At 39.7% G+C, this 14,950-nt stretch overlaps 1 protein-coding gene across 4 annotated transcripts in view; it reads left to right on the top strand.

Moving 5' to 3' along the window:
• The window catches only part of SLC12A6 (solute carrier family 12 member 6), a 62,226-nt gene extending 47,276 nt beyond the window's left edge, over positions 1 to 14,950 (top strand). For all 4 annotated transcript variants that reach the window (XM_018558815.1, XM_018558822.1, XM_018558830.1 and 1 more), the window contains 14 exons: positions 1,514 to 1,571; positions 2,766 to 2,940; positions 3,106 to 3,224; positions 5,179 to 5,277; positions 6,749 to 6,868; positions 6,995 to 7,099; positions 7,185 to 7,353; positions 7,721 to 7,916; positions 8,074 to 8,243; positions 8,536 to 8,667; positions 10,280 to 10,387; positions 11,140 to 11,324; positions 11,434 to 11,567; positions 13,927 to 14,950. In XM_018558815.1, coding sequence (XP_018414317.1) covers positions 1,514 to 1,571; positions 2,766 to 2,940; positions 3,106 to 3,224; positions 5,179 to 5,277; positions 6,749 to 6,868; positions 6,995 to 7,099; positions 7,185 to 7,353; positions 7,721 to 7,916; positions 8,074 to 8,243; positions 8,536 to 8,667; positions 10,280 to 10,387; positions 11,140 to 11,324; positions 11,434 to 11,567; positions 13,927 to 14,018 — 1,862 coding nt within the window. In that variant the 3' untranslated portion in view covers positions 14,019 to 14,950. The remainder of the gene's footprint in view (positions 1 to 1,513; positions 1,572 to 2,765; positions 2,941 to 3,105; positions 3,225 to 5,178; positions 5,278 to 6,748; positions 6,869 to 6,994; positions 7,100 to 7,184; positions 7,354 to 7,720; positions 7,917 to 8,073; positions 8,244 to 8,535; positions 8,668 to 10,279; positions 10,388 to 11,139; positions 11,325 to 11,433; positions 11,568 to 13,926) is intronic.

The following is a 14,950-nucleotide window of genomic DNA, read 5'->3' as shown; positions in this document are numbered from 1 at the left end:
GCAGATTGCATCACTTCCGGTCCCTGGGCTGTCAGTTCTGGGCTCCTGCAGCCCAGCTATAAGCTATTGAAGTGTGATCTGCACTTCAATAGCTTATTTCCAGTGTAAAGGTGACACTGGGGGTCTTTTGGACCCCCAGCATCACCTTAAAGAGTACCTGTCACCACCATCTGCTATCACATGGGGGGGGGGAGCTTGTAAGCCCCCCTATGTGATAGCAGTCAAAGTAAAGTAAAAAAAAAAAAAAGTTTTTAAAAATAAAATAAATCTATTAATAATAAAAAAAATGTCAAAGGCCCCCGCGAGCACGCGCGTCGCCACATAAACACACTTCGGGTGTGCCTATGCATGAAAACGACGAACGCGCTACAAATGTTGGGTATCGCCGCGCACACCGGAGTGAGAGCAATAATTCTAGGGCCAGTATTTTGGGGTGTCTCTAAATTGATGACCAGTGGGGGCTTTTAAAGCGTCTTCTATGGACTTTTTGGGGTACTGCAGCTTTACGCCGTTTCACGGACGCACGCAATTTGTAACCTGGGCATGTTGGGTATCGTTTTACTCGTTGTAACCTCATCTTTTATATTTCATTTAAAAAAATGGGTATTTTGTTGTGTTTTGGGGCATTTAATTAAATTTTTCACTAAATGTTGGGGTTTAATAAGGAGTTGCGCTAATATTGCACAATGTAAAAATTTGCAACTACCACCATTTTATTCTATAGGGTCTTGGCATTCAGAAAATATATAATGTTTGGGGGTTTTAAGTCATTTTCAGGCCTAAAATGTGGAATATAACATGGGTGCAAAAAATGAAAAAAAGGCCTCAGTCATGAAGGGGTTAAAATAATTGACCTCCACTTGACATTTCCTTGTTTCTGTAAACATAGATGATAGCGCTTTAGAACCAGGCAAACGTCAATGTATTAAATAATAAAACAGAACGCCTGTCATGCAGGTGAATACACAGTTGAAATTCTGTGTGAGCTAATTGGTTTACCTGTCAAAAATGAATAATTCTCAGCCAGGCTGGTGATCACAAAACTCTACCACACTGCAAAACCAGAAAGATGACTTCACAATTTCCTGGTTCAGCTTTACAGCTTCCATTGTCTCCTCGTTGGATATGAATTACCAGAGTGAGAATACTGATTTATTATCCAATAAAGAGGCATGAGACCGAGGTGCCATGGGAAGCTGCAGATCTGAACTGGAAAACATGATTGTCTCTTGTCTGTTCAGTGTGGCTGAATTGTTTAAAACACACGAGTGGCTGTGTAAAATCTCAAACATATTGGCAAAAAACAAATTTGCATACACAATGTTGAACTTGTATGTAGGTGTTGGAATGGATTATCCCTTATTTTACCATATAGGTCTACAGAAAATTTTCAAACTTGTAACATATGATTGATTTTTTATTGACTATAGATTAATTCCCATTGTTTAGAGCTGTATATAGTACATAAACCATTTTTGCTTTTGGTTATTTTCCTTGATTCTGTGGGCTTTAGATCTCAGTAATGTTCTCTTGTTTGGAGCATGCATTGATGGAGTGGTTCTCAGAGACAAGTAAGTATTATGATCATTGAGAAATCTCTCTCCGAATGTAAATTTTTTAAAGAACAGCAAAGTTGTCTTTTAAAGCTGTCCCCCACCCCACCGAGTCTTTCTTTCATCCCCTCTCCTGAAATCTTTACTGTGTTCCCCCTACCCGCCACTGCACAGCCTTTTGCAGCACAAACTCCTGTGTCCAGCTTGTACTTTGCATGCACTCCACTAATCCTTTTTATTCCTGTGGTAGTCCTGGGGAATGGTGGGGCGCTGCTATTAATATGGACTAGCCATAGGAATGATTGGACTGCACCTCACATGTGCAGTAGGAGCTGGACACAAATGTTAAGCTGACCATACACCTATAGATTATCTGAAGATTTTCTATGGTCAGATGGAAAAGGTGCAACAGATTCCTCCCATATACACTAAACTGTGTGGATGGAGGAATCTCCCACTGGGCCTAGCTTCAGTATCTTGCTAGTCGGCCCTGCTGACTCTCAAAACACCTGAGCAATGCTGCATCCAATCAGATTGCTCAGGTATTTTGAGAGCCAGGGGGCCGACTAACAAGATACTGAAGCTTGGCCCAGTGGGAGATTCCTCCATCCACACAGTTTAGCGTAGATGGAGGATTCTGTTGCACTTTTTCCATCTGCTCATAGAGAATCTGCAGATAAATCTATAGGTGTATGGCCAGCTTTAGTTTTTGCTGGAAAGACTGTGTGAGGCCAGGCAGGTAGAGGGTCAGTCAAAAAAAATTGGGGAGAAATATTGGGCTCCTTTTTAAGGGCTCCTTTAAATAATCTTGTGACTATGCATGGTAGGAGGTTATAAATGAGGAGAACATTAGTAATTTATTGGTGCAGATAAGAGAATATTTAAAGGTTGGGTATAAATTGTGAAATGTTTTTAAAGGTTGTGAAATGTTTTTATGTTTTTACATCATAACTTCAATTGTATTCTTAGATTAATTGGAAGCCATTGACACAGACATGGTAGAAGCTACAGATAAACTTGCAGCAGCATTCATGATAACGTTGTAGAGAGATTAACCTTGTTATTAGGAGACAGGAAGATTTTGCAGTAGTCAAAGCAAGAAATTATGAAGGCATGAAGTAGAGCTTTACTGGTCTTTTCCTGTGGCAGCAGAACGGATTGGTGGCTTGTGTAGATGTGTTCAGTATGACATCCAGGACTTGTTTCTTGCAGGTTTGGAGATGCAGTAAAGGGAACCCTTGTAGTAGGTGCCCTCTCTTGGCCTTCTCCATGGGTCATAGTGATTGGATCTTTCTTTTCTACCTGTGGAGCTGGACTGCAGAGTCTGACTGGTGCCCCACGTCTGCTTCAGGCCATTGCCAAGGATGGGATCATCCCTTTCCTGAGGGTAACATAACTCAATGAGTTGAAACATGTTGATGTCTTTTTATTACTGTATCTAGATAATTCAGCTAAAAAAAAAAAAAAGATTTGCTTGCAAAAGTTTCAAAAATGAATATAATAACCTTTGTCCTTTTTTATTCTTTTTTGTTTTCCTCTCTTACACAAACAGGTGTTTGGTCATGGAAAGAGTAACGGGGAACCTACATGGGCATTGTTGCTTACAGCTGGGATTGCGGAGCTGGGGATTCTCATTGCTTCTTTGGATTTGGTAGCACCAATCCTGTCCATGTATGTTATTTAGTTACCTTCAAATTGAGTAAATCACATATGATATTAAGTCCAAACAACTTCCATTTGGATATAAAACTGCACAATTCAAAGGAGTTAACATTACCCTTTCTAAGTGTTTTATGTGTAGTTTTCCAGGGAATTTAAATCTGCTGACTTTCACAATACAGTAGTACACCAGTAGATAGATCTGCTCATTAAATTTGGCTTATCAACTTTTTTATTTTTTAACAAATAATTTACATTTTGGAAGGTGTGTTACCGGGTAACCAAAATAAAAGTAGAATATCACGACTGGTGAGATGTTATTATTAGTAATAGAGTTAACTATACAAGTACATTTTATATAATGTGTGTTTACAGAGTTCAAAAGTAAAAAGTACTGTTGAGCATTTACTGTCTGAATCTTTATATTTAATATTATTCATTTATGTGTTTTTATGAAGTGCATGAAATATCCAAAATATTTCACACACTGATGACATTTTTGAGATTGTTGATTGCTGATATGTTAATTTTTCTTAGCTGGTCACTTAAACATACATTGACTTTCCACATCATCTACTGGTTTTACTTCCAGATTATTTCACAAAATTATAAAGCTTAAAGTTGTTTTTATTGTGGACATACACTTAAGTATGAGTAATTTACATACAGTTCCCCTATTTGTTCTTCCTAGTATATCTGTTGGATTTTGGGGTATGCCATTCTTTTTACTAGTGCCTGTGTTCTGTGCAATCACTGTAATGCATTCTTACATCCATTCTGTCTGTATGACTTCACATCTACTGGGTAGTCTAGGTTCCCAGATGTGACTCATTTGTTCAGTCATATTACACTGACCTTTTCGTGGGTCTTGGGGGACGTCAGTGCCACATTTGTTCTCATCTGTGCTCACCAATGTCTCATAGTCTGTCATATTGAAAAGAATGGCAAGATGCTACTCTACATTTTTATTCAACTAGCTCTGCTCTAAATGTTTTACTGAAGGCTAAATGTATTTTTATTTCTGAACAAGTGTCAGCATAGTCTTAATAGGAGACCATTTAAAAAACAGAAGGTCATATTTTAATTGCTTTGTTATTCAGTTCTGTTCCAGCAGCACATATGATAAGATGTGGCTGAAAATAGTATAAAGATAACTCTTCAGCTCCTCCACATACAATTGAATTGATGGGGCTTTCTATTAGTCATTTATCTGCAATAGACTCAAATGTATTGTTCTAAAAAAAAAAAAAACCCTAACCCCTGGTACAGTGACAACTTACTACAGACAGTGTCTTGAAATGAATACACCAAATGAAAGCAGTAGTTACTGTAAACTCCAGTGCACCAGTGAAGTCTGGAAAAATAGGTTGTACAGCTGAATATTTAGTAATTTAAACCCCAGAACAAAAAAAATGTATTGCAGCTCACCAGTCCTTGGATGTGGTGGCTGCATTTTTCCTTTATTTTCACCTGGTGATTCTGCCAGCAGCACACTGTCTTAGGATGACAATGGTCACTCACTGTACTTTATCCATGAAGGAGCAGTATTGTCATCTTAGTGATAGGACTACAGAAATAAGAGAAGATAATTGTTACGGTTTGCACACATTATAGCACTTAGCAATAGTTGATCAATTTTTTCTGTACAGCACTTTTAATTTTGATGCATCTTTATCCATATTTCTTTTCTTTAACAAACTCCATACATTAGGCTGCATTCACAAAGCTAACACCCTAGGATAAGTATACTTTTTTTTTTTAAAGTAAGCTATTTTCAGCCATTGAGTCTATTGAGATTTGAAAATGACTGCGACGTGTCAAAATTAGAGCGCCTTAGCCTTAAATAAAAGTTTTGTGAATTGAGCCTAACGTGTTAATTACAAAATACAGTATAGTTTACAGATGCTGAAGCCTATTTTGTCTAAGCCCTATCCATGTCTCAATCTCCTCCTTTTCACCATCATAGGTTTTTCCTGATGTGCTACCTTTTTGTGAACTTGGCTTGTGGGTTACAGACTCTTCTCCATTCTCCCAACTGGCGGCCTCGTTTCCAGTATTATCACTGGTAAGTTCTACCAGCATATCATTTAGTCTTTCTCTTTGATTCAGATTTTTAAAGTTGTTCAATTTTTTAAAACAGTTTTTACATTTTTATTTTGCTCGATGCATAAAGGTGGAAATCATTTTTGCAGAAGAGCCATGCAGAGTTTCTCCTGCGTTCTGCTAGCATTTGTTTTTTATTTTTTCTAACGCTCAAATTCCACTTTAACCTCCACCCAATAATTAACCCAGCCTTGAAGTGTATGAACAGCCCAAGCTCTTTTTTAATATAGTAGAGAAGTAATAAAAACCATGTAGAGCGTTGTTGCCCTCTGTGTCCTAGGGAGATTTCCTTTCACTTCCTGTCCCAAAGATGCAACAAAAAGTGAGAAGAAATCTCCCCAAAGTGATGGAATTCCCTTCTATACAGTTGTCAATAGACAAGTGTCCCCAATGGAAGACTTCCTATCACCTCTTTTTCTGGTGACGGCTATAACATTTTGGATTTGTTCCCATTTTTATATTTCTGTGACAATGGTCACCAGGACAGTTAGAGAGGTGAATGTCATTACAAGGGACACGGACCGCAATAAAAACATGAAGATTCCCCATTCTATCTAAAACAAAACAAAAAAATGCCTTTTATATACACTTTAACAAATAACCCTTAGGCTTAACAATTTACCTTAACTCCAAAAGTCACCCTGACAATGAACTCACAAAAACGTCACTTTATTCCCTGACCATACCCATGTGTGCGTGTGATATCCATACAGTTGAATCTGACTCTTGGAGATTCTTCTGTGGGCCAGTTCTCTGGACACCATGTTTGATGCACTTTGGGCTTTTTTCCACAGAATTATTCTTGGTGGTTATTTTTCAAGGTAGGTCACCAAGTCTTTCCTCAGCCCCCCATTTATAAGGGATTGGGACTGGCATGCAGGATGTGATAACAGGTGTGCACAGCCATTTCGTACATGCATATTAGAGCCAGTTTAGACAGTCGCCAATTAACATACCAGCAGTTCTTTGGAATGTGGAAGGGAAGCGGAGTACCTGGAGGGAACACAGGGAAAACATACAAAGTTCATGTAGATAGTGTCCTGGCAAAGATTCGAACGGAGGACCCCAGTACTATAAGGCATAAGTGCTAACCACTAAGCCACTGTAGCACATCTGTCCTTACCATACCTAACCCCTAACCTGACACTGCTAACCCCTTGAAGTCCATACTTAATTCTCCTAGACAAAAATATCAGGGTTTCCTTTGCTAGAATTGATGCCGAAACAACCTGGACTCGCCGCTGAAAACAGCACCAAGTGGCTGACAAAGTAAAAATGTGTGTGTTTCACATGCATATGTTTAATTATGGTAACAATTTATTTCTACAGGTGGTTTTTATGTAGAATGTAATTATCTTTACCTAAGAAGTGAATTTAGTTCCATTTTAAAATCATTTTTTTGTTAAATGCTTCCTTGTTTGTTTCTATTACAGGACCTTATCTTTCTTAGGGATGGCTCTTTGCTTAGCCTTAATGTTTGTATCATCTTGGTATTATGCTCTCATTTCTATGGTGATTGCTGGAATGATCTATAAGTACATAGAATATCATGGGTGAGCACATTTATTGATATGCATTCTATTAGGCTGATATACAGTATTTGCCTGTGTTACATTTCCACTGTACATCCATTAATTTTAGCTTATGTTGTTTGTCTCTTACCACCCTTATGTGCACAGAGCGGAAAAGGAATGGGGAGATGGGATCAGAGGTCTTTCTCTGAGTGCTGCACGCTTTGCTTTGCTGAGACTGGAAGAGGGACCTCCACACACTAAAAACTGGAGGTAACACCAGCCACCCAATTTATGGTGATAATGTGTATGTATGATTTTTCTTTTATCATACATGTCTCTTTTTCCTATTACCTAGGCCACAGCTCCTTGTTCTGGTGAAATTGGACTCTGATCTTCATGTCTCACAGCCACACCTCCTTTCCTTTGCATCTCAGTTAAAGGCTGGGAAAGGTCTAACTCTTGTTGGGTCTGTTTTGATTGGGGATTACCTGGAGAATTATGCAGAAGCTCTGGCAGCGGAGCAGGTATAATTACTGCATTACTTATTTTGCAGTGCATATCTGTGTATGTCAGTCAAGTGATATAATGAATAAGCACACCCACAAATAGTATACTGCAGTTCATGTATTACTGTGAATCAATAATGCCTTGACCGACTAGTGTCTGCAGAGGCTCTGATTATCGCATGGTGAGTGCCAAAGTGCCACATGCAGCACCTAGAGTGCAGGTCGGGCATCAGGGCTTTAAAAGTCAGTCTGTAGTCCAAAAGCTGGATTGAAATTCAAGGTGTACGGAAAAAGAATCCTTATGTAACCTGCTCTGCAGCAGATGCAGTAGATAGAGCACCTTCCAGATGACAATGCTTTTGAGCTACTTTCTCATCTTCTGCAGGCACTGAAGCAGCTGATGGAACAAGAACGAGTGAAAGGATTCTGTCAGGTGGTTGTAGCCCAGAAGCAAAAAGAGGGTCTGTCCCACCTTATCCAGTCTTGTGGCCTTGGAGGAATGAGGCACAACACTGTGATTATGGGCTGGCCCAGTGGCTGGAGACAGAGCGACGACTCTCGAGCGTGGAAGACATTTATCAGTAAGTACTAAATGATAACTTTTCTACTCCAGTAAGTTGCTGTAAAAAATGCAAATGTGTAATTGGCTGCTGCAAATGTTTTTGCTTTTTCCTGAATCATTTTCCATCATGAAAAGCTAGTCTTTGCTCCTTTTAGCCTTGTGCTCTTCTCTTGCAGCTACTGTTCGTGTCACCACTGCTGCCCGCCTGGCCCTGCTCGTTGCTAAGAATGTATCTCTGTACCCTGGATCTCGGGAGATTCTAGCAGAGGGAAACATAGATGTATGGTGGATTGTACATGATGGTGGAATGCTTATGCTATTGCCATTCCTCCTGAAGCAGCACAAGGTAAAAAAATATATACATCATTCCGGCTCCTGTTTTATTTTCATCATTTTCCTCTCCCTATAGTTTCCTCTGATTTTTTTTTTTTTCGGGAATCATTTCTAGCTATTTTAACTTTTAAGTAATGTCCTATCCTTCTTTTTTGTTTTTGTTACTATTTTTAAAAAATTTTTTGTATATAATTGAATACGTTCTAGGAATATATGTTAGAAGCACCTTTTTTATATGAACAATCTATTTTCATCCTACAATTTCTTCCTCCCTCGTGTGTACGCCTATGGCTTGATCTATTTAGGTGTGGCGGAAGTGCAAGATGCGTATTTTCACAGTGGCTCAAATGGAAGACAACAGCATTCAGATGAAGAAAGATTTGGCCACATTTCTATACCATCTACGTATCCAGGCTGAAGTGGAGGTGGTGGAAATGGTAAGTATAAATGAGGAAAATTTTGTTCATTTTTCATTGGAAGTAAATAACAAGCCTTTCCCCCAAGAGATACAATCCTGGTACGTCTGACACATACAGTTATATACCTATAGCAAGAGAGCTGGCTAAAATGCCACCCCTGTTCTACTGATACCAGACCGTGTGCTTATCAGAACCATACTGGTGTCTCAAGAGAAATAGACTCAAAGACAAGAGCTATGCTTTGCTTTTGGCGCCATTTCTCTTCAGACACCAGTCTGATGCTGATAAGCACATGGTCTGGTATCAGTCAAATCACCAGATTACTGGTGACTTCTCTGCACTTCTGGTACCCTAAGAGGTGTTGCAGAAATGTAAAAGTTTTAACCACTTGAAGACCAGGTGTTTAGACCCCCTTCCCATCCAGGCTATTTTTCAGTATTCAGCGCTGCAGTACTTTGACTGACATTTATTCCGTCATGCAACGCTGTACTGAAATGCATTTTATACCATTTTTTGGGACAGATAGAGCTTTACTTTGGTGGTATTTAATCAACACTGGGGGTTTTATTTTTTACTATATTAAGGAAAAACTATTGAAAATTTTGAAAAAATAAAACGTTTTTTTTTCCCCGTTACGTTGGGAAACTATGATTTATTACCCATATTTTGTGTAAAATATAAAAGATCGGGTCACGTCGGGTAAATAGACACCAAACATGTCAAGCCTTAAAATTCGGATCGCTTGTATGTTGACGGGCATCGCTGCCTGTTTTTAAATTTAGGACTTTCCCGTTCCCGCGCGTGAGGGGGCGTGGCTGAGCGGACGTCTAAAGACGCCCGCTCAGATCTAGAGAGCTTGTAAAAAAACGGCAGACCGGGAAGTGGTTAAAGTAGATGTAAACACCAAATTAATGGCATTTAGTTTGTTGAATAACTGTGTATCACAAATTATTGTGATTTACAAAAAAATCTTTTTTTTTTTTTTTTACTCTTTGTTGCATCTCATGCTGCTAACTACCTGTAGCCATGTTACATCTACTTCCTGTACACATACATTAATTTCAGTAATAGCTGCATGGCATGTCTCAGAGTGAGTTTCCTGAGGATGGCAACAGTGGACCGTGTCTGTGTAATGTGTTTTGAAACGGCCACTTGTAATCTTCATTGGAAGCCTGTATGACAGGATGACAATGCAGAAGGTTAGCCAGGAGATGGGACAGGACATTATCCCTCTATAACAGGAAGTGCCTGAGCAACGACCTACATGGCGAGATCACCAAATTTTATTTTAACGAAAGCAGCAGTTTATTTAAAAATGACATTTGAAATAACATCAACATGAGGACGCTATTTACATACATTTGAATAATGATATGGTAAAAGTAAATTGGTCACCTCTACCCTGGTGAACTGATACAGGAGTTTTTGAACCCCTTCATGTGGAAACATTGTTTGCTTTTTAAATACATTATTATAAAAATGTATTTTAATGTAAGACCTTTGTGGTCCTTCCTCCTACTTCACTGAACCAATGATGATGAGTACACAATAAAGTCTTAGTATTGTAGTAAGGACATAAATGTTATATAAAACAAAATCTTGATCTGATCTGTCCCTTTGTCTTTTGCAGCATGACAGTGATATTTCTGCTTATACCTATGAGCGCACACTTATGATGGAACAAAGATCACAGATGTTGAGGCAAATGCGCCTTTCAAAGACAGACAGGGAACGGGAGGTAAGTGTTTTATCCATTATTAGATTGTTCATAAGGCAACTTAGGCAGGAACCTAGGGCCATGTGGATGTCCAAGGTGCACAGCTATAACCTTTAGGCTCTTGCAGTAAACCAGGGGGATGGCGCATTTGGTCAAAGCTGTGCCCCTATCTGTGACTTAACAAGGGAGAATGCACTTAGGCTGTTATTGTCTAATAGGGCATGACAAATTTGTGTATTTTTCTGTACCTATTGCAATCCTTATCAATGTCCATCAAATGGGGGGGGGAGGGGTTTACCTTACCTGGGTTCCATTCTGCCTTCAACTGTCTCGGACCCATTACTACCTTCAATTTGATACTCCCATGACTCAGGGAAATAATGAAATTAGGATGAAATAAAATATCCACAGATTGCACAGTCAGATTTCAGCAACTCAGGGCTAGCACTCAGCCTAGCCAAATAAAATGAAGATAACATTAGGATAAATTACATTATTGGAATGATGAGCCAAAATGTTTTGGTTATTTTAGAAGCTTACTTTAGATATACTAATATAACTTAATGACGGGAGATTTGTGTTTTTTCTGATATGATTGTAGTCAGATTTTATTCTTTAACTTTTTGTAACTGTAAATTGAGCAGTGGATTTATTTTTTTTTAGAATGTATTTTGCCATAGTGATTTTACTAAAGCTGACAAAGCATAAGGAGAGCACTTAAGTTTGTGTGTTGGAAGGGAATTCTACACTTCCCTGCTCTTTCCTCTGCTCAGGCTCAGCTAGTGAAAGACAGGAATTCCATGCTGCGGCTGACTAGCGTAGGCTCTGATGACGATGAGGATACTGATGCTGCTCCAGCAAGAGTGCACATGACGTGGACCAAGGATAAACATCAAGCCATGCGTGTAGGCAAAAGCAATGCAATGCCCAGCTTTCAGGAATTGCTCAGCATGCGTCCGTGAGTCTCTGCATACTAATGTTTACAAAATAGCCTTCTGTTACTATCAACAGTAGCTTATTTTTTTTCCTTTTTATTGATTTTTTTTTTTTTTTTATTTGTTCCTTAGGGATCAGTCTAATGTACGGCGTATGCACACAGCAGTAAAACTGAATGAGGTTATCGTCAATAAATCTCACGAGGCTAAACTGGTACTATTGAATATGCCTGGCCCTCCACGTAACACGCAGGGTGATGAAAACTGTATCCTTTTTACCCAGACAATTGATGAACACCAGTAATTCAGGGGGCTGATATACAAAGGTTTTGCCCAGAGTATAGCTGGATGAACACTGCTCGCAAGGCATCACAGCCCCTAGAAGGAGATTAAGGAGCTCCATGCTCCTCAGCACTATCTAACAGCTCTAATGCAAAGGAATGGCATTTGCCCACCTATATGCTGGGCAAAACCTTTATACATCAGCCCCTACATGCTTGTAAATTTAATAAATACAAACTTGCTTGTGGTATAATTCCCCTTTACATCTTATAAACTGTACTATGTTTTAAACCCTTGGTTGTCAACTTGTGGGTCACAACCCCGTGTTCAGTGGGTTGCGGCGTGCCTTCCACTTTTCTAGGTGAGAGGCTTCTCAGCCTCCCGCTAGCGCAGCACTCTGTTCTCAAGCCAAGTAGACATTCATATGCTGCTCGTTGCAGAATATCAGCTTAAGGTGGGGTGGGCTGCAGCTATGGTACTGGGAGCTCCATCCATACATGCATTGCTTACAGCTTCCTCGCATGTCCTGTAGAGGTGCCTGGACCGGGGTGACGTCACACTCTGGCTCCCATCATCTCTACAGGGCACGCAAGGGGGTTGTACAAGCAATGCACAAATGGATGGAGCTCCATCACAGCACAGCACCCCAGCCTGAGGATTCACTCCAGTTCTCGTAAGGTAGGGAGTCTGGATGGATCTTTAAAAATAAATAAATATTTTTTTTAGAGTGTGTGTGTGAGATTGTGTCTGTGGTTTTGTGTATCTGTCAGTGTTTTTGAGGGCCCGTTCACACTAGTACATTGCGTTAATCGAACAGTCCTGTGTGATTAATGCACTGTACCATGCAGTCGCACCTACCACGCACTCTGGTGTCGGAGGTGCGGTGCATTGTCATTCATTTGAATGGCACCCCAAACGTACCTCCTGCCCACAGTTCAATTGCCCGCACCTGAACATGCGGTAATGCAATGCTGTGACTTGGGTCGCAACTTAATGACCGAGGACAAATGTGGGTCCTGAGGTTACACAGGTTGAGAACCACTGCTCTAAACCAAAGTTTCGGTGAAAAATATCTATCATCAATAGCTCTCACAAGTTAACCATGTACTTCATTTTTAAAGGCCAACTGTGGGCAGATTTTTTAAACCGTTTCCTAACGGGTTTAAAACAAACAAAAAAAAAATCAACTTTGGTTGCAATATTTACCTAGTCCCTAGTGTTGTTCCCTGCAGTGATAAGTTTCCACCACAGGACATCATGGACCTCTCCCCTGAGTGTAGGACATCATGGACCTCTCCCCTCAGGAGGCGTCATTATGGCACCTTGGAATCTCATACAATGATGCAGAGAGACGTCATGTCAGCGTCGCCACCTAAAGTTATTTTAAGAGGACCCTGTGCAATACATAATATGCCTACCATCAAAAAAAAGATAAGAATAGTGTGAGCAGGCGATCGGTAGCTGGTACATAAGCCCCCTGGGAATAAGCAGTCTCTTGGGCACAGATAGCAAATCCAAGGGAGTAGTGGCAAACAGTGCAGTGTTTATTATTATTTACAAGAGCATTCACAGGTGCTGTACAGTGGTCACAAGAAAACCAACAAAAATAAAACCTAGCCGTATCCCGGCACTAACTTCACAAACAAAAGATATAGCTCCTAACTAACAGGCTGAGCAGGCCTACCGCTTGTCAGCCTCCACAGAAACTGTTTGCATGTTTTCCACCATTCCTTACAGCTCTCTCAGACAGGACTTGTCTGATCCCCAGGCAGAGAGCTCTGAGTACAGGTTCCAGGTGAGCTTAAATTGCCAGTGGAGAGAGGAGTAAACTCAGCACTGGAGCCCGGATCAGCAATTCCTAAATGTATAGGAACCTGGGAGACCTATAAACTCCAAACAGGACTTTCCCAGACTCCCTCTGGGATGCTCTGCTACAATAAAAAAAAAAACAGACTGGACTCCACCTGATCAAGAGTCTGGTCTGTTTCCAGGCCTACCAGATCTGTTGTTTTCAATATGTGCTGTATATTTCTAAGTTATATGGAAAGAACCAAAAAGACCCTTTGTCGTCCGTTTAGGATTGGGATCTGTATTCATTTTTATTTCATTAAATGTGAAGGATCAACAAGCGATGTATTTTGGTAGCCCTTTGTCTTTAGTGTGTCTGAATGAAGAGCTGTTTGTGTAGCCCCTAAAACCATTAGATGTATCCTTTTATTGTCCCAAAATGCTTTAATTTGTGATGAGAGTTCTTCAGTCAGCCACTTTGGACAAATATATACATGTGATGTTTCTGCTCTACATATTGTAATGTTTTTATTTAGTCCTTAATGCATTCTGTAGATATGGAGTTTCTTGAAGTCTTGACTGAAGGCTTGGAGCGTGTACTTTTAGTAAGAGGCGGTGGTACGGAAGTCATCACTATATACTCTTAAACGGACTTCCACTTGGAGTTGAAGAAACCAAGAATGTGTTGGAAGAGGCCAAAAGAAAATGCATTACTGAAACTAAAACACACCAACCATTTATATAATTCAATGCATTCGAACAAGAGGGAGGCTAAGAACGTTCCTACAAAATTTCAAACCCTTTTTACCATTTATAATGCCAAAAAGATTTATTGTTTGTGATTCAAGCACTATGGCAACAAAAGGGATGAACAGAACAGTGTTTTCTTGCCCTGCACAGGGAGACCTCATACAACAGCTATGCATCAGTAGGCATCAAATGCTTGTGGAATAACAGTAAAGTGCCCTATTTCAGGGGATACATTATCTGATCCACTTATTAGGAGCAGCAGCCTGTCCAGAGGAGCTTTGTCCAGAACAGATTCATTTAGAAAGGGTATAATGCTTTAGCACGCCTTAACTCCTGACTTGGCTGGGAGCATGCTAACTCATACTACCCACAACCTTTTCTCAAAGCTGAGTATCAAAAGTTATGCGTACTTGTATTGTGGAAACGTTACATTTCTCTAAAAGAGTTGTCACTTTTCGTTTTGATTCTTATTGTCTTGTAAAAGCGGAAGTATTACCTCTGATATCAAGAGAACTTGGTAGTTTAAAAAGGAAACACTTTACTAATCTCCATCAGACGATGAGGAGATGAAATAGTTCAGTGGCTTTTTATGTATTGTATTTTTTTTTTATTTAAATGGAAAAAGTGGTATCAGAAAGTTTTAATTTATTGCGCTGACCAGCATTCCATGTGTTTTTAAATCTGTAATACTCCTTTTAAAAGTGTGAACCATTATTGTACTAGTAGAAGCAGGTGCCATGATAGTCATAGATACAAGTGAATAGACCAGCCTTTTGCCCCTCACCCTCTTTCCTATATCTACAAATGTATCTACAACAGTTGTAATTAT

This window comes from Nanorana parkeri, unplaced genomic scaffold (assembly GCF_000935625.1).
Source record: "Nanorana parkeri isolate BGI_ZX_2015 unplaced genomic scaffold, ASM93562v1 scaffold15, whole genome shotgun sequence".
Lineage (NCBI taxonomy): Eukaryota > Metazoa > Chordata > Amphibia > Anura > Dicroglossidae > Nanorana > Nanorana parkeri.
The sequence above is the reverse complement of the archived record's forward strand: the minus strand, read 5'-3'. Positions and strand labels throughout refer to the sequence as shown.